This window comes from Falco punctatus (genome assembly GCF_963210335.1).
Source record: "Falco punctatus genome assembly, chromosome: 4".
NCBI classification, from domain to species: domain Eukaryota; kingdom Metazoa; phylum Chordata; class Aves; order Falconiformes; family Falconidae; genus Falco; species Falco punctatus.
In genome coordinates this window covers 47,456,471-47,474,798 of record NC_137583.1, presented here as the reverse complement: position 1 = coordinate 47,474,798, position 18,328 = coordinate 47,456,471, and the positions used below count along the sequence as shown (strand labels likewise).

The following is an 18,328-nucleotide window of genomic DNA, read 5'->3' as shown; positions in this document are numbered from 1 at the left end:
ACTTTGTAAAAAGTGACTCCTTGTTTAAAACTTCCGATTTTATCTTGTGCAAAGTGTGTTGGAGCTGTTCCATTAAGATGGCTCAACTATTTTTTTCCTCTGCTTTGTTTTGCAAAACTAACATAGTTAAAGGGAATGTAACTGTCTCCCTGTTTGTATTACTGGTGTTATTTTTACTGAATTTGAGTTGGATGAAATTTTGTGCAGTCAAAAAAAAGTAATGAATTTACATGGATATTGGTACAGTCTGGATTTGGCCTGCAAAACTTTTGTAGGTGGTTCTGCCCAGGAAAAGTTAGCTTGATTCACATCTGAAATTGAACTTGCTGAACTGGCTGTTGAGCAAGAAAAGGGAGGAGTTTTCTTGCTTGTAAACTGAGCACATCAGGAAAGGAAAACAGTCATGAGTGACATGGCTGGACTCCGGGAATGTAGGCATGTTAAACCCTGTCTATGGAGGCTTCGGTGTCATGGCTGCGAGTTGTTTTCTAGTGATAATATTACATCCAAAATATTTTTGAAGTTAGGATTCATGGGTAAGAGTATACTCCCATGTGAAAGGAGGCTAGCTGAAATGAACTTCCCAAATCAGAAATGTGTTTTCACCAGTAAACTGGTAAGTGTGGGAACTGAAAACACCCGCTGTGTACAAGGCAGACTGCTGAATGAAAGCTTTTCATCAATGCCGGTTTATCAGCTCCTGGTTGAGGTAGTTTTGCTTCTTTATAGCTTTAAGAGATTGTCCTGCTGCTCTTTTCTGTAAAGTACAAAAATGTTGAATGCGAGTATGAGTCAAGAGATTTTCTAAGAAAAAAAACAAAAACAAACGTATTTTGCAGCTGTCTTGTTGAAAACTAGTCTTGTACAAGCTGGCCGTGGTGATTTGAGGAAGGGAGGGAAGTGACAGCAAGCTATCCTGTTAGTGAAATGTTTCCTTGTGTCAAATGAGTCCTGCAAAAGGCGCCCGTTTGCACAGCTCAAGGCTGCATCTGCGTATGTTTAAAAGGCTTCAAATCTAGGGATGCTGCTGCACCTTGTACAGAGTGGCGGGGCTGTTCTGTCTCTGTCCTATGTGTTGTGTAGCCCTGTAGTAGCGGTCTCCCTGGCTTAAGACTTTATCCTTCAGAACAGACAAGCTAGCTGTTCACCTGAAGCTTTCTTTCCAGCCTTATTTCTGTTGTTGGATATTACTTCTAATCCCCTCCCCTTAAATTTCCTGACCTAATACGTATTCATCCCTGTCTAACTTTGTCTTAGCTCCTGCATGTCAACTTCTAATTGTTCTTTTAAGATCATTATGAAATATGTTCTTGCCTTTCTTCTCTGCTGTTTGCCGTTGACAGTTGCCTTAGAGGTAACATTCCCACTGCTGTATGTGGGAGCGTGTTTTAGCATCTTACCCCCTCGATAGCTCTCTCCGATGAAAAAGGACAGCGTGCCCAACCCAGCGGCTCCTTCCAGGCTCCCCAGCAGGACTTGCAGGGTCAGAGCAGCCGCTGCAAATGGCAGGAGGCCCTGGGACCTCGAATGCAAAGTCTCGCACTTAAAGGAAGTGTGGCCGTGTCATCTGCACCTGGATTTTTCACTGCCTTCTGTTTAGATCTCTTCCTGGGGTCTGAGGTCTGATAACCTGCCTGCGCATTCGGTTCTTCCTTTGATTCTGTGCCTGGTGGCCTGGGTTTGGGGTTTCCCCTCACCTCCTGCTCTTTACTACCTGCAGGGGGTAGATGAAGCAGAACATCAGAAAGGATAACTAGTCTTTCATCACTCTTGAGTCACGTCCTTTTTGTCGTGGAGAGCCCATTCTACCTAGACTGACTCTCCCGGTCCTCAAAAAGGAGGTATGATAACATGTTTCAAGGGGGAGGCAACAGGAGGATATTTGTTTAATGAAGAAAAAGTAAGTTTGTCAGGATTAACTCTCCAGTCAGACAATCCCGTTTATTTGGGATCATGCCCATAAGAATAGTCTTTAAGAGTCCGGATGCCCGTGCAAATCTTTGGATGATACCACTTCCTCACTATCAGATAAAATGCATATTCTTAGCTGTTGGCACCCTGAACAGACATTTCTGCGTACGCTTGGAGCTGCTTTGTAACAGACTTTTCCTTTGTCATTCGTCAAGGTTCCCAGTGTTGCATGTTTTAACTCCCCGCTTTAGATAAGCCATGAGAAGGCGCCTACTACTGATTCTGCAGCACAGAAAATAATGTCCTGTATGTGATGGAGTGAGCTAAAAACTTGGATTTGTTCTCGGATTAGCAGGATCAACTCTGTTCCCTTGAGCTAATGAGGGAAAACCGTTACCCTTCAGTTTGACCCCATGACTGACCGGAGTATGTGAGGGTGCAGCACAGAACAGCATTTGCTAAATAATGTTTACAGTGACAGAGCATTTATGAGAATGAGGAGTTAAAAAAAAGATTTCAGCCTTCAGAAGGACCCGCCAAATTGCACTTGAAATTGTTATTGGTTAGCGATCTAATTTAGTATTGATGAGAAATGGTACAACATGAACTGCTAGTAAGAAATAATGTTTACCGAGAATTGTAAATTAATAATTAATTCATTAAATACATCTCTTAACGTTTAGTGGATTTTTCTTACCTTGCAGAGTCACACATGGAAACCATGCAGAATTGGAATAGTAGGGCAAGGAACAGCCTCTGAACTGGTTTGTCTCTAGCAGTGAGATGTGGGAACTCTTAGCTGTAGGAATCTGGTTTCATTTGCATATGCAAATTACAGGTCTTCTGATAAATAGACCCCCACGTCTAAGCTTTTGGAAGGAGAGGAATACTAAAAAGTTACTACCTGGTTTCATTTGTAACTTGAGTCCAGTTCCTGGATTAGCCTGTCAACCACATTTTGTGGGGTTGAGTGATCCGAAGGGCTGTAAAACTTGAAAGCTTTGGTGTACCGTCTTTTTATTTTTCATGCTTTTGTCTGATCTGCAATTAATTCTTAGTTTTCCATCGAGTAGCTACTCCACAGCTTCTCGGGGGTCATTCCCTGAAAGTCAGCTTCTTTGCTAATTTAATGCACGCAGAAGAGCTGTTTGCTGGCGGCTGGTTTCCGCGCTGCTGTGGCGGGGAGCTCCATTAAGGAAACGTGGTGGTGGTAACGGAAAAAAGGCTGCTCAGCCGTTGGTGCCGACAGGATCGCAGGGGGCCATGTTTTGAGTTATAAAACAGTTGGTCAGTTGCAGCGTGTCTCTCTAATACAGTTTCTGCATGTCATGTTGACATTGAGCCTCATCACCTTGAGCTGTCTCCATATGTTGTTCCCTCAGTCAGCTACTTTGTGAGATGATTGATCTCAGACTTAGGTCATTTTTCAAGTTAGAGATCTTGTCAATCTGTCTGGCTCCACCTACATGCAGTGATTCAGCTCCTGATGTGCTGAAATATTCCCTTAAGCCTTCCCACACACAATAAGGACTTTTTTTTAATTCTTCTCCAAGCTGCACCACCTCTTCTGTGCTGTGCTCAAAGCCCGTGCTTTTTGCATTATGTTTGCATGTGCTTGAAGAACAGTGCAGAAAGCAGTTTGATCTCCTGAAGAGCGAGAGGGGCAACTACAATAGTTCTTTAAAAGTACTTTTTTCCCCTCTAAACTTTGGATCCCATTTGTAACATTTGGCTGATGTGCAGTGATTTAGGCAAATGGATAACAGGGGCGGGTGGGGTGTTGGTCAGTTTAAGGTTTACGATGGTCTATAAAAGGATGGGTTTTATAGGAGAATAAATATCCTAGCTAGGTTGTGGTAACGCCTGCCTTTGCACACCTGACCTGGAGTAAGAGTGGCTGTTGCAGAATTGTACCTGGGGGAGTTAGGCTCGCATAGCGGTGGTGGTACCGATTACTCTGCTGTAGTTACGTTGCTCTGTTTCCCCATACAGAAAACAGCCTGGTGTCACACCTCTGCTTTGCTTTTAGTCCGGCGTTCCTTAATTCCCTGTTAATGTACAGGGATTGTGCCTTGCTAGGGAACGGGGAAACCAGCCGGAGGGATGGTCTGGGAAGCAGAAGTGCCTTCTCTCTTCTCTTGTGTTCAGGGAAGTTGGAACTTCTGTCTGGTTGTGCTTTCGTAAAGAAATGGAGTCGTGTTAAAGAACTTCTTTGATTTGTATCATCCATTTTCTCTGTTAATGGAAGACAGGAGTCTCTTAAAGACTTGCTAATTACTCAGGTTAAAAAAAAACCCAAAGGCAACTTCATGTCAGGAGGGAAAGTAAGACTCCTAAGAAGGAAAATGCGAGCTAGTTCTACTGAAAATGGAGCAGATCACAGGCATAAGATTTACAAACCAAGTTTGCCAAAAGCACTTAAAATAACAACTGGCAGTTTCTTTGGGTGGTGTTGGACTTGATGTAGTAATTTCCCCAGAGGACTGAACACAGAGTAGGCAAAAATGGCAGCGTTTGGGGACAGCACTGCAGGTCCCGAGGTGAGTTTGCACGGTGCAGCGCTTCTGGTGGGGGTGGAGAGACGGTGACACGGTGGCCCGCGGTGGCGAGGAGCATGGCAGTGGGTGTCAGAGTTGCTGCAGGGACACAAGGAGCCATGCAGGCAGGTTCAGAGGCAGGTGTAGCCCTTGGTGTTGGTGCAGGTGGCCCAGAGAAATTAGCAGAGACAGTGTTGGTCATGAGCAAGTTTTCTACATTTTCTGCAAAGGGGAGAAACTCAGAAGGGAGGGGTTGTGCTCTTCTGTCTCAAGTAATGGAAATGCCACTATTTTTAGAAGTTTAGTGAGGTGTTTCAACTTACTAGGTTAAATATTTCGGGAAGTGAGAGCAGGAGATGTCTCACCGCCAGCTTGCGTGGCTCAAATCTGCTGATTTTGCTGCATGTGTCCCCGGAGGAGACGCTCCAGCCCGCAGTGGGTGCGAGCTGCCTGCAGCATGCCGGAGCCTGCCGCTCTCCCAGCAGCTCGTGGCGTGGGGAAGAGGAGTTTGAAGTGGGAGGATTCCCGGAGCTGCGCTCGTGCCGTGTAAACACCCGGGAGTCTGGATGGGTACAGACGGACGGATCTCCATGAAGTTGAGCCATGAACACTTTGGGGGAAAACAGAAGTTGCTAAAGTCGCCTGCGGCAGCCAGAATGAGCTGATGGGAGCTCGGTGCCAAGGCCTCCAGAGGTAAAACAGGAGGAGAAGAAGCTGCTTGCTTGTTCTTGAGAAACTTCTTTGCACCTGGAAGACATTAAGTTGGCACGTAAGAGGAATGGAAAGGAGTCGGCAGTTCCTGGTGGCTGTTCTTTCGCTGGAAAGATCCCACAGAAGTTTAAGGTCACCCCCTGCGAGTATCAGAAGGTGAAAGTCCTTCCCCATAGAAGTGTCACTGGCTGAAGGGCCAAACTTGGGGGCACAAGGATGGGCCACGTGGTTCATGCACTTGGGCCACTGACCAGGAGAGTTGATGTTTCCCAGCATCTGAAACATCTGCCATGGGGGTTCCTGGACCAGACACCGATGGTTCTTGCAGTTAAAGAGAATCCCAAGAAAAATGGCTGTATTAGTCCCGAAGGCAGCGACTGGGGGAGACAGTCCCGGGAGGACGGAGAAGATGAAGCCTGAGGACAGGGCCTGTGGAGCGCCTGGGCAGTTGAGGTGGCACCTGAGCTGATCATGGTCTCGATGCTGCGACAGTGAAGTCGTGGGCTGTGCCATCGCCGCCGGGGTTTCCACAAGCTCCATCAAGCTCCATCTGTGGAGGCTCCAGGTGGAACAAGTGACTGGAGGTAACTTGTGCAGTGGGCCAGCGGCTGCCGTGGGGCCAGTAGCCCTGGCAGTGGTGGCCTGGGAATGTGGCGAGATCCCAGTGGTCTCGGGGCATCCTGGCTCTGAAGCAGCAGCAGCTGCTGAGTCCTGCCGCGCGGCAGCTAAAGAACCAAGGGAGAAAGGTGGGAGACGGGACAAAAATTTTTCAGTTCTGGAGCGACTCGGGAAGAGGGAAGAACCCTGGGGTGCCCCAGGAGCCGCTGGCTGCAGCTCTGCGCCCCTGAGTGCATGTGGCGCTGGCACGGGGGGCACTGGTGCCAGCGGGGGGCCTCCCCTTCTGGCCCTGGTGTCTATTAATAAAGGGGCTGCGCAGGGCAGCGCCCCCTCCTCCAGCCTCTGCCCCCTTCTCTGGCCTGCGCCCTCCTGCCGTGGGGGGTCTGGGACAGCAGCCGCCGGGGTGGGAGCTGTGGGGGGAGGGAGGGGGCTGCCGCGGCTGTGCCCTGCAACCTGGTTATGGGGCCCGTGGCCCCCTGCCCGCGCCGCCCCCCCTCCCTCCCCCCCCCGCGTTTTGCCGTGGCGCAATAGACGGGGCTCGACCCGGCTTCGTGCGTTCGGGGGGACGGGACACGCGGGGGAGTGGGGCTGGGGGCAATGGGACATGGGGGGTTACGGTGTCCGGAGGGGACTGGGGGCGGCGAGACACGCGGGGGAGTGGGGCTGGGGGCAATGGGACGCGGGGGGGGGGAGTACGGCGCCCGGAGGGTGTGGGCGCGGCGGGGCCCGGGGGTGCGTGGCACGCGGGGGAGTGGGGCTGGGGGCAGTGGGATACGGGGGGTACGGTGTCTGGAGGGGGGCGGGGCTGGGGGCGGGGCGGGGGGGCAACGGGCCGGGGAGCGAGGCGGTGGGACACGCGGGAGCCGGCGGGGCGGGGGCGGGGCGGGGCCGCCCCCTTCCTGCGGTGGGGCGGGGCCGGGGCGGGGCGCATGCGCGCGGCGGGGCGCGGCCCATTGTCGGGGCGTGGTGACGGCGGGGCGGGGCGGCGCGGCGGGTGGGGGGGGGGGAGCGCGCAGGGAGGCGGCGTGCGGCGGGCACCGGGCACCGCCACCGCCCCGCTCCGCTCCCTCCCGGCCAGCCGCCGCTCCGCCGCCATGCCCGGCTCCATCTACCAGCCCGAGGGCGGGCAGCCCGCCCGCGGCCCGCCGCGCTGCCTGGCGCTGCTCAGCCCGCCGCCGCCCGCCGGGCAGGACCCGCCGCCGGAGCCCGAGCCCGGGCGGGAGCGGGAGGCGCCGCCGCCGCCGGCACAGGACGAAGCCGCCGCCCTGAGGTTCGCCCTGGACCAGCTCTCGCTGCTGGGGCTGGAGGAGGCGGGCGAGCGCGGGCGGCGGGCGGCGGAGGCGGGCGGCGCGGGGCCGGCGGAACCGGAGGCGGCGGCGGGCGGCCTGCAGGTGCGGGAACGCGGCGGCGGCGGCGGCGGCTCCCCCCCGGCCCCCGGCCCCGCCTCCCCGCCCGCCGCCTTCGGGAACTTCGCCCCGCACCTGGCGCCGGCCGGCGCGCTGCTGGCCGAGCCGCTGGGCGCGCCGGGGAGCAGGAAGAAGAGCGTGAACATGACCGAGTGCGTGCCCGTGCCCAGCTCCGAGCACGTCGCCGAGATCGTGGGCCGGCAAGGTAACCCCCGACGCGCGGGGACCCCCCTGCCCCCCGCTGCCTTCGGGCCGCTCTCGGGGCTTTGTCCCGGCGGCGCGGGGGCGGCAGCTTAACGGGGGGGGGAGGGCGAGCGGCGCCGCTCGGTGCCGGCCCGGGCCCCGGCGCTGCGGGGTAACGGCGTGTACCCGGCGCCACGCGTGACCGTGGGAGCCGCCGGAGCGCGGCGGAGGCTCCGGTTCATTGTACCCGGGCGCCGCCCACCCCCCCCGCCCCACTCCCTCCGGCTCCGTGTCTTGGCGTGTCAGCGCCGCTCCGTGTCGCGGGCTTTGGCTATCAACGATAATTAATCCACTGGGTAATGAGGGTGGGGGGGGCGCGGAGCCCCGCTCAGCTGTCACAAAGGGACCCGGGCACGCCTCGGCCCCGCTCCCCCGGGTGGGTGTGCCGCCGGGGCTTTGTCTCCGGGAGAGCCGTAATCGCCCCGGACCAAAGTTTCACCTTTTTAAAAAAAAAGAAAAAATTAAAAAAAAAGATCCCGGGGAGGAGAATTTCGGGGGGAAAAATCAGAAAGGGGGGCAGCGGTCCGCAGGCATCCCGGTGGCGATGGCGAGCCTGGCTCCGGGGGGGTTCGGCCACGCAGGGTCAGCCTTGCCCCCGGCTTCCCCCCCTCCTCCCCCGGCCGGGGGACTGCGGGGCAGGGGGCTGGAGGGTCTGTTTTTCCTGGGGGGAAGCGGGGCGCTGGGCAGCCTCATTGTTCTCTTTGTTAGCCAGAGCCACGCTGCGATGAGCGCGGTGACATCATGCTCTGCGCTTCCCATTGGCCTGCGCCGCCTCCCAGCCGGCCCCGCGTCCGGCTCCCCAACTTTCCGCACACCCCTCACCAGTCCCACCACCCCAGGGGCTGAGCCCCACCCGGGTGCTGAGCCCCACCGGGGTACCCCAGCGGCACGGCGGAGCCCGCTGATGGCACCCGAGGAGCGGAGCTCAGCGCCGCGCCCTGCTCCGGAGGATGGTGCTGCTGGATGCGCTGGATGGGGACCTGGATGCTGTGGCCTCGCCAGTGGGCTCCATGCAACCCGGGGGGGCTGGCAGCTTGAGGGAAAACCCATCACGGGGTCTGGACCACGTTGGCTCGGCGAGTCCGGTGAGCTGCTGCTTGGCACTCTGGCTGGCTGGGGCTGGGGGTTGTGCTGCGCCTCTGGCACCCCGACACGTTAAACGTGCACCCAGGGACCTGTCCCGGTTGCCTGGTGCGGGGTTCGGGTGCTTGCTGAGCTCTGCGGGCTCACGGCACTCCTAGAAGAGAGCTGTGAAAGCAATTAGTACACCAGCTTGAGGAGGGGGGCCGGGGGGCACCGTGGCCCACCGGTGGGCTTGAAGGTCGGCTGGTAATGGGCTGGAGTGACTCTCCCCACAGCCTGTTCCTGCCCCTCTCCTGCTCTCGGCTTTTCTGCAGCTCGCGGCCCATTGTGCTGGGTGTTTGGCATGGAGGGGGGTGCTTGGGACCCCCCAGCCCTGGTTCTGCTGGCAGGAGGTGTGCTTGGGCAGCATCCGAGGGGACAGGAGCATCTTTGTGCTCCAGCTCCTCTCCGGTAGCTGCGTTGAATCAGGGGTGTGTGAGGGCAGGGCAGCACGAGCAGGGGCGATGCTGTGGTCGCCCGCAGCTGCCCGCCTCGCTGGGTCTCGCACCAAGCTCGAGAACAGGCAGAGCCCACCTACCTGTCTCTTCCTCCCACAGCCGTGCTGGCTCCCGGGTCCTTCTGGTCCCCAGGTCCCTCTGCGCGAGTTTCCCTCGGCAGTCCCATGGCAGCAGGGCTCTGGCTGTGCAGCAGCGTGGGGCTGAGTCTGGGGGTGCTTTGGCAGGCCTGGCATCGCCCCGCTGGTGAGGTGTGCCAGGGCTGGGCTGGCCTCCCTCACTGTGTTCCTCCATCATCCCCTCTTTCCTGCGCTGCCCAGCCCAGGGAGAGCTGGCACGTGTGGTGCTGCCGAGCTTGGAGTGTGGGAAGGGCTGAAGATGGGGGTGTTGGGTGCCCTGGAAAGGTCTTGAGTTGAGGCTGGCTGTCTCTCCCCACAGCTTTGGGACTGGTCCTGCTGTCCCCAGAGCCTGGTGGCCTCTTGCCACCATCAGGGCGAGGAGGGACATCCTGGGAGGTCCCAGCTTTGCCTGTTGGACCAGCACGTGGCTGTCCTGCGCGGGCTGAGGTGGGGCAGAGGCTGTTGGACCGACATGATATCTCAGAGTTCTGTTTTTTCTTCAATTTCTTTCCTCCAGACCTGCTAATTTAACCCTTTCCAAAAGGGATCAGCAGCAGCACCTCAGCATGTCAATCTCTGTTGTGTAAAAGCTGATCTGTGTTTTCTTGACTGGGCTGGAGAGGCTGTTGCTACGACCTCTCGTCCGGATCAGCATCTGCCAGCCGGGATCTGCAGCGTTTCTTCTCCTTGCCCGGCTGGCTAGCAAAAGGCAGCGTGGCCTGGCGGGGTTACGTGGCCGTGCCTTTGCGTGCAAGCCCATTCATGACTCCTGCCGTGGGAGGGACCATCTCCAAAAAGTGCTGTGGGCAGTGGTGCGGGCTCAGCTTGCTGACCGGCAGGGCGAGCGGTGCTGGGCACAGAATCGCTGTGGGAAGGGGAGACGGGAGCGTGGGGCGGGCTGGACGTCAGAGTCACCCTGGTTCTCCTGTGTCGGCACCGTGCTGCCACCGCTCCCCGGTGTCCCGGCTTCAGAGGTGCATTTCCAGCAGCACCCCAGCGAGGCCAGGGGGGTGACGGGTGGCTAGCGCAGCCAAGAGCCCCCCAGGCTCTGCTCCCCTCCCACGCCACGTGCCTCCCGTGGGACCCAGCTCCTTTCCCGGGCTCTGCTTCCCCATCTGCGACATGCAGGGACTGTTGGCAGCTTTGTGAAGGATTTGGGAAAGTTGCTGTTTATGCAAGATGCTGGGATGCTTGAAGGGGAGATCCAGGGAAGGATGAAATACAGCAGCTCTCCTCCCTGGCAAAGCACGGCGGGTGTTTCAGCGCTGGGAGGATGCACAGGGAGACCACAGGCCCCAGTTTCTGGGCCAGCCCGAGCATCTGCAAACTTGCAGTGGATTGCTGAGGCCGCCGTGAATCCTCTTGTTATTTCTGAGACCTGGGCTGCTGCTCTCTGCTCTTCTCTGCCCATCACGCTGCATCCTTTGAGGCTGGCCCGGCTGCCTCCGCCCAGCTCTCCGAGTCACAGCAGAGCCAGAAACTCCTGAAGTTGGTCGCGCAGATTGATCTGATCGCTGAAGTATCTGCCTGCACGTCTTGGCTCTGGCACGAGCTTCTTCCTCTCTGGCCCGAGGCGCGGAGCCCAGCCTTCCTGCCTCGCTTTTCCTGGTGTCTGGAGAAGAAGCAGCAAAGGTGTGATGTGCTTGCCTCCTGCAGTGTGGTTGCAAGTATGAATTAATTACTGTTTGCAGAGAGGTGGGAAGAAGCACCCGGCAAGAGGGGAGGTGAGATACAATGGAGGTGCAACAATCTTCTGCCCCTGGCCCCGTCCTGGTGCGTCCTGTGCCATTCGCCTGCAGCGAAGGGGAGTGTGAGGGCTGTAACGCCGGGTCGGAGCCTGGGAGATGCTGCAGAGCTGGGGAAGAGGCAAGGCAACATCTTTCTGCAACGGGTAGCAGGCTCCAGAGGGCTGGGCATGAGGCATCAGCTGGCTCCTGGGCTGCGGAGGCTGTGACAAACACAGTCCTCCTGGTTGATGCCATCAGAGGCTCCTGCTTGGGTTTTTGTAGCTCCGAGCGGGGCACTGCAGCTGCAGAGCTCCTTGGGCACACGGAGACGTGGCCTGGCCAAGGGGATCAGCTGGCTTTGCCCGTATTAGGTGGAGGAGGCAACTTTCCGTCGGAGCAGGTGCTGGACGTGCCGGGGACCGGCGAGCGGATGAGCTGCACCAGGTCTCTTCTCCCTGGGCTGGGGAACGGCCGGACCGCAGAGGATGGGGAGGCACTTCCCAGCCTGTGCTCTGCGGGTCTGCGTGGGCTCCTGCGACGCTCGCAGCCCTGATCCAACTGGGGCTCCTGCAGGGGGCAATGTCCTCTTTGGTGGTGCCCAGGGGGCCTTCAGGGCGCACAGCCTCCATCAATGCATCATCCCAGGGAGAATCCCCTGGGATTCTGTTTCTTGTCCAAAACTGACGACTTCCCAGCCCAAGGGCAGGTGGGATGGTGCAGCTAGGGCACCGTGGCTCTGCAAGGCAGCTTTGCGGAGCAGAACGTGCCGGCAGCTGCACGGGGTGGGCAGAGGGCGGCTGGGAGCTGGTGGCAGTGGGAGGAAGAGTGTGGAGACAGGAGGGTTTGAGAGGAGCAGCCGGCTCACACACCCTCCCATTGGTGCCGTCTCTGCAGGCAGAGCTGGGTGACGATGCGAGGGGCTGGGGCTCGGTGGGGTTGCACGTGCTTGAGACCCCCAGAATGGGAATGTTGGCTCGCAGCTGAGCACGGCCATGGGTTGTGATGAACTTGGCCCCACAGGGACTCTGAGCTCTGTAACGTGGGGACCGAGCCACCCCCGGGCCCTGGTGAGACCCAGGCTGTGGTGTTGAGAAGGGTCTGTTGGGGCTGCCCCCCATCCCCCGTCCCCTCACCCTGCTTTTGGGTTTTTGGTTTGGATCTGAAAAGTGATTTTAAAGCTGTCTTCTTTATAGCCGTGTAGCAAAGTCTGGCACCTTGTCTTCCTCCCCTCTCATCATTAACGCTGCGTGCTGGCCCTCGGCAAGGTTAGGACCTGGGGATGCCAACTGCTGCCACTTGGCTGAGGTGAGGTGCTGGGTCCGGCGGTGCCAGGGCGAGGTGGTGGGTTTGCCGGCAACGCCTGGTGGCCCCCGCTCCAGCCCCATTCCGGTGGGATGGATGCTGGTGCCACAGCAGCGTATCACGGGGATGCAGCCATCCGGGATGATGTGCTCAGGTTGGGGCTTGTGGGGACGCAACTGAAATACCTTGTACTGGTGTGGATCGTTCCCCCAGTTGCAGGTTGCTGGTTAAACCGCCTGTGCTGTGCGGTTTGGGTACATCTGGCTTTCGGGGGGCTTGGGCATGGTGTGACAGCGTTGCGGGTAGGTTGTACTGCGGTGACGGGGTGTCCTCACCAGGTCCTGGTGTTGCAGACCTGTAGCTCACTGTGCCGGGGGCGGGTTAGGTGCTTCGTTGAACCCTACCCCGGGGGGGCTGCGCATCCTTCCCAGTCAGGGCGTTTAGGACCTGCTGCTTCCCGAGGGTCCCCGCGGCCGAGGGGTGGCTGAGGGATGGGGTGGTCCTGGCTCTGCCCCCACCACATCCCTGACGCAGCCATCTGGGAGCCCTCGCCAGGGTGTTGCAGTGATGGAGGCTCCAAGCGCGGTTCCTGGTGCAGATGCCAGCACGTGGCCTCGAGCAAGCAACTTCCCCCGGTGGCTGCCTCCTGTGCCATGAGGTTTCCCTGCGTGGCTCTGCAGGCAGGCAGGGGGGCGAGCCAGCACCCCCACTGCCGTCCTCTTTTACGCCAGGATTAGAAAAACCAGCTCTGACCCACAGTGCGATTTGCTGTGCCATGAGTGGCCCCGGCAGCATCTGGCAGCCGCGGGTCGTGTGTGTTTTTCCTGCCCTGCTTGTCTGAGGAGAGTGGAGCTGGCCCAGCCGGGCACCCCTTTAATTTTTAACCCAGGTTTCTGGCTTTGCCCCTAGGAAGGGCTGGCAAGGAGCAGCAGGATATGCTCTTCCTCCATTTTGTGCTGCCGTAGCATCAGTTCGGTCCCACCAGTGCAGCCGGCGTGGTGGAGTGGGGCGAGGAAAAGCCTCGCTGTGCCGTGTCCCCCATGGGACACGCTCCCAGGCAACTCCTGTTTGCAGCTCCTGGCGGCTGCCGATACCTTGGGATCTTGGAATTGCAGCTTCCTACTGCGAAGGGCAAATTTTGGACCTCAGGTGCGAGGCTGGTGTGCAGGGCAGCACCGGCAGAGCCCCGCGGTGGCTCGCAGGGCGGCTGCCCTTGCCCGCTGCCACCACGCTCATCCCAGTTTGCCAAGCAGGGGGAGAGCTTATAGCAGGTACCAGAATAAATTGGGGAGGAAAACATGGGAGTTGGAGGCACCTCGCTCTGGACAGCCTCTAGAAGCTGGCACACACTTAAAAAAAAAAAAACAACCAAGAAAACCACTTTTGATGGTTGCTGGTTGTGCCCCAGTGACTGGGCTATTGCTTTCCCCACCATCTGCCCCCAGCCACAAATACACCTTCCAGTTGTTGTCCTAAATTAGGAGAAGCCTGGACAAACCCTTCTCCACCCACATTCCTGCTCTGTGCGTCCCCACAGCCGCTCGGTGGCTTCCCCGGCTCTGGGGAACGGGCAGCACCGTGTGTCCCCAGTCCCCAGCCCTGCCTGGCCGGGCTCACACCGAGGGTCAGACATAGGCTTGTCCCGCTGCCCCAGGCCGGGAGCAAATCCTTGGGGCAAGGCAGGGTGGACATTGCTTTGATTGCATCAAGTGCTTGGAGGTGGCCTTCCAACGTCACGTGCTTGGAGGTGGCCTTCCAACGCTGCCAGCCTGGCTTGTAAGAAACCCAGAGGGTTTTCCCCCCTTCGGAGGGAGATCTCAGCCCCCCAGGTCCGTCTGGCTGCTTCTCTGCCTGCTCCGTCCCAGACTGCCCCTCCCGTCCGCCTGTCGCCATCCCGGGACCCTGCAGGCAGCAGCAGGGTGGGTGTAGGGCTGCAGCATCCCAGGGCTGCTCTCCAGGTTTTTTGGAGGCAGTGTCCGGAGAGGCTGGTGTCCTGCTCTCGGAGGGGTTAGCTCTTCCAAAGAGCCGGGCTGTGCCCCCTGGGACAGCTGCAGCTCGCTTATTTTGGCAGGTTTTTTTATTTCTTGTTCTTCATGATGCTTCCTACCCCAGTAAATGCCCCGCGCTGGGGTCCGCAGGAGGAGCGTGCCCCCCGTGCTCCCAGCTGGTAGCGAGCACGGGTTGCTTTGCCTGACTAGGACAGACGTCCCTGAGTGCCATGTGCCACCCCCTTGGCCGGGTCCCTTCAGCCTTCCAGGGCTTTCCCTTCTCCAGCTGGAAGAGCAGCTCTGCCCATCCTCCAGGAGTGTCTGGGAAGAGGAGGAGCAGCGCCCGGAGCGAGCCCTTGAGCCCTTTGCAGAGGAGCCGGCCAGGGCTTGTGGCTGCCAGGACCGAGCTCTCCACGCCGGCGTGTGGCTCTTGGCTCTTGGGGCTCTGCTGGGGCAGCCTCCAGCCCCCCGGGCTCCCTACTTTGCTTTGGGTAAAGCTCAGGGTGGGGGGTGGGAGGCAGGGGGGGTCACTCACCCTCGTGTGCCGGGAGCGGAGGGCAGCCGGTGGTGCTGAGCTCCTGGCTCATGTGGGTTTAATTAAGCGCATGCACCGGAGCGGGCAGAGCGGATGCAATTAGCAAGGCTGGGGTTGCGGGGAGCGGGGCTGCACCGGCGGGCGAGGGCAGTGGCAGCCACCCCGGCGCGGGCAGGAGCCTTTGGCCAGCTGGGCACTGCAGGGACTTGCCCACGGAGCCCAGCTTGCCCACGGGAGAAGAGGGGCAGGGGCTTGCCCAGGGTTCTGCGAAGTGAAGGCAGAGCTGGCAGCCCAGTCCCGCTCTCCTGCAGCCCAGCCTGGGCTCTGCCTGCTGAATCATGTTCCTGGGGCGGAGGAAGCAGGTCTTTCCAGTACGGGGAGAGCCGGTGTCCCGTGAGCACCCCTGCCCCAGCCTCGCTGCCCTGGGCTTCCCTCCCTGGGGGCAGGGAGGGGGTGGCGGGGGGGCTGTGCCGCCCAGCTGCGGGGTGCCCCGGCTCCGTCGCTGCTGCCGTCGGGGTGCAGCTGGGGCTGTTCCTCGGGTTTAGCTGGTGGTGAGAGGTGCCGGCACACCTGCAGGATCCCACTTCCCTGACATCCTGCACCTCCTTGAACACCTTTCACGTAAACCCGACTCCCCCTCCCCACAACAGCCCAGGAGGTGCCCCTGTGGCTGCTGGCCCCGGCCCCTCTGCCCACGTGTGGTCGCAGCCCCCCGGAGCCAGGCTGCACCCTGCATCCTGCAGGTCCTCAGTCCCCGCTGCGGCACAGGGCGGGCAGTGGCAGAGGGTCACGCTGGAGCCTGGCATGGTGCAGCCCCCCAGCACCACACTGCAAGCCCCTGGCTGCCTTTGAAGTGGGGGTGACCCCCTTGCTCCAGGGGTGTCGGTGCTGCGGGTGCGGAACCCAAGGGACCCGCTGGTCCTGCATCTCACCGTCCCGGGTGGGCAGGGGGTCCCTGCGCAGTCTCCGCTTTGACGTGTCATTTTATTTTCCCCTTCTTCTTGCTCTGCAGGCTGCAAAATCAAAGCTCTACGTGCCAAGACCAACACGTACATCAAGACGCCAGTCAGGGGCGAGGAGCCCGTTTTCATCGTGACTGGGAGGAAGGAGGACGTGGAGATGGCGAAAAGGGAGATCCTCTCGGCCGCCGAGCACTTCTCCATGATCCGGGCGACGCGCAACAAAGTGAATGGTCTGACAGGAGCGATGCAGGGCCCCCCCAACCTGCCGGGACAGACCACCATCCAGGTGAGGGTCCCGTACCGGGTGGTGGGGCTGGTGGTGGGGCCCAAGGGAGCCACCATCAAGCGGATCCAGCAGCAGACGCACACCTACATCGTGACACCCAGTCGGGACAAGGAGCCTGTCTTCGAGGTGACGGGCATGCCCGAGAACGTGGACCGGGCGAGGGAGGAGATCGAGGCGCACATCACCATGCGGACAGGCTCCTTCATCGATGTCAACGCCGACAACGACTTCCACTCCAACGGCACCGACGTCTGCCTCGACCTGCAGGGCAGCACGGCCAGCCTGTGGGCCAAGGCCCCCCACCCTGCCCACCGCCCCTCGGCCGCCCTCCGCAACGACAGCCTCAGCTCCCTGGGCAGCGCCTCCACCGAGTCCTACTACAGCGGGCGGGTGGCGGACGCCAGCCCCACCAGCCCCTACAGCACCAGCAGTGGCTTCACCTTCAGCGAGCCCCCGGCCCCGCTGGGCTCGGAGGAGTGCGACTTCGGCTTCGACTTCCTGGCCCTCGACCTCACGACGCCCACCACCATCTGGTCGCCCTTCGAGCGCTCGGCTAACCCCTTGCAAGCCTTCAGCAGCTGCTCCTCCATCAACGGCTCGCAGAGACGCAACAGCAGCGCGGCCACACCGCGCCACTCGCCCACCCTCCCCGAGAGCGGCGGCGTGGCCCTGGACCACCCCTTAGCCCGCCGCATCCAGAGCGACCCCGTCAGCACCTTGTCCTGGCTGCCCACCCAGGGCTCGCTCTCCTCCTTCTCCAACAGCACCGGCTACTCCTCCTCCTCCTCCTCCCTGCCCGGCAGCATCTCCGCCGCCTCGGGCTCGCCCACCGACTCCAGCAGCTCCGACGGGCACCGCAAGAGCTCCCGCGAGTGCATGGTGTGTTTCGAGAGCGAGGTGATCGCCGCCTTGGTGCCCTGCGGCCACAACCTCTTCTGCATGGAGTGCGCCATGCGCATCTGCGGCAAAGCTGAGCCCGAGTGCCCCGCGTGCCACACTCCCGCCACCCAAGCCATCCACATCTTCTCCTAGCCGTCTCCGGCTCGCCCGAGCATCCCTCCCCTCCCCCCCAACACAGCTTTTTAAGGACTTGAAAACTGTTGAAATCAACCTTTTTATTTAATAACGGATCCGATGGGCGCACGGGGTGGGGGGGGGCAGGAGAGGCTGCTGCTTGCTGGCTGGAGAGGCGGAGAGGGCAGGACGGTGGGGCGGGGGGGGGTGGCCGAAAGCCGGGGGGTCGGGAGGGATGGGGGAGAAGGGGCCGACGAGGACGATGAGGAAGAAGGGGTGTGAAACTGCAGAGAAGAGGAAACTCCGATGTTTACAGAATAGCTTTAACTCTTTGCCCAGCTGTGGCGGCTGGGAGGAGGAAGCCCAGCTGTTCTTCACCAGTCCTTCCCAAATAACAGTATTCAGTTTGCAAAGTTAAATAAACAGAAAGAAAAGGTCCGGTTGCACTTTTTATTTGAGGACACGCAAGGGTTGTCTTTTATTTTTTTAAAATCATTCTATTATTATTATAATTTTTTTGGTCGTCGTCTTTCTTTTTGTATGTAGTTATTTTTTTGGATGATTCTTGACAGTTCTATGAATACGTATATATATATATTTTTTTTTTTGTAACGCAGGTCTATCTTCTATTTTGCCAATGTGAAGACTGCCCAAAAAACATGCGATGAGAGGCTGGGGGGGCATGGCTGGGGGGGCCAGGCCGGGCGGGGGGGACGGAGTGGGCACAGTTACCATGCCATGTTGCAAAACCCAGACAGATTTCTATCTCCTTCTTAATTTTGTGGTTGGTTTTGTTTTTTGGGTTTGTTTGTTGTTTGTTGGTTTTTTTTTTTTAGTTTTATTTTTTTATTTTTTACCTCTTTATGTATATGTAGGGAATTTATAGGAAAATATGTACTTTATTGAATAAATTTTAAAAACTAAAATATATTTTATTTTAAAAAGAAAATAACGGACCTTTAACCTTACATGGCTAAAGTACTGATTATATATTTGCTGAGCTGACTTGACGGTTATGAAAATTGTATCAAGAGTTTTATTTTTTGACTTCAAAGCCTTCTTAATAAAGACTTTTTACTATATATGCATTCATGTGCTGCCTGCGGTGTCTCGCTTCCTGCAGCCTCTCGGCGCCTGCTCCAGCATCCTCAGCACCAGCCCCGGTTTTGGTCCTCCTGGCCATGGGCTGTGATGCGGGATGGGGGCACAGACCCCTTTCCACAAACCTTGCAGCCAGGGTAGCTTGGGATGGGGCTAAGGCACCCCTCCAGCACCCCAGGGTCCCGCTGCTCCCCTGGGTGCTCTGCCAGACTCCCAAGGCAGCTGCCAGAAGGTGCCACCGGCCCTCGAGGGACCCTCCCGAGGCTGCTGGGGGGCACGTTCTTTCCCCCG

General features: G+C 58.7%; 1 protein-coding gene across 1 annotated transcript; it reads left to right on the top strand.

Moving 5' to 3' along the window:
- The first annotated feature begins 6,646 nt into the window (after positions 1–6,646).
- MEX3D (mex-3 RNA binding family member D) lies at positions 6,647–18,024 on the top strand. The gene is made up of 2 exons (XM_080385267.1): positions 6,647–7,388; positions 15,687–18,024. The coding sequence occupies exons 1-2, from the start codon at positions 6,707–6,709 to the stop codon at positions 16,952–16,954; spliced, it is 1,950 nt and encodes a 649-aa protein (XP_080241393.1). The 5' UTR covers positions 6,647–6,706; the 3' UTR covers positions 16,955–18,024.
- Positions 18,025–18,328: the final 304 nt, after the last annotated feature.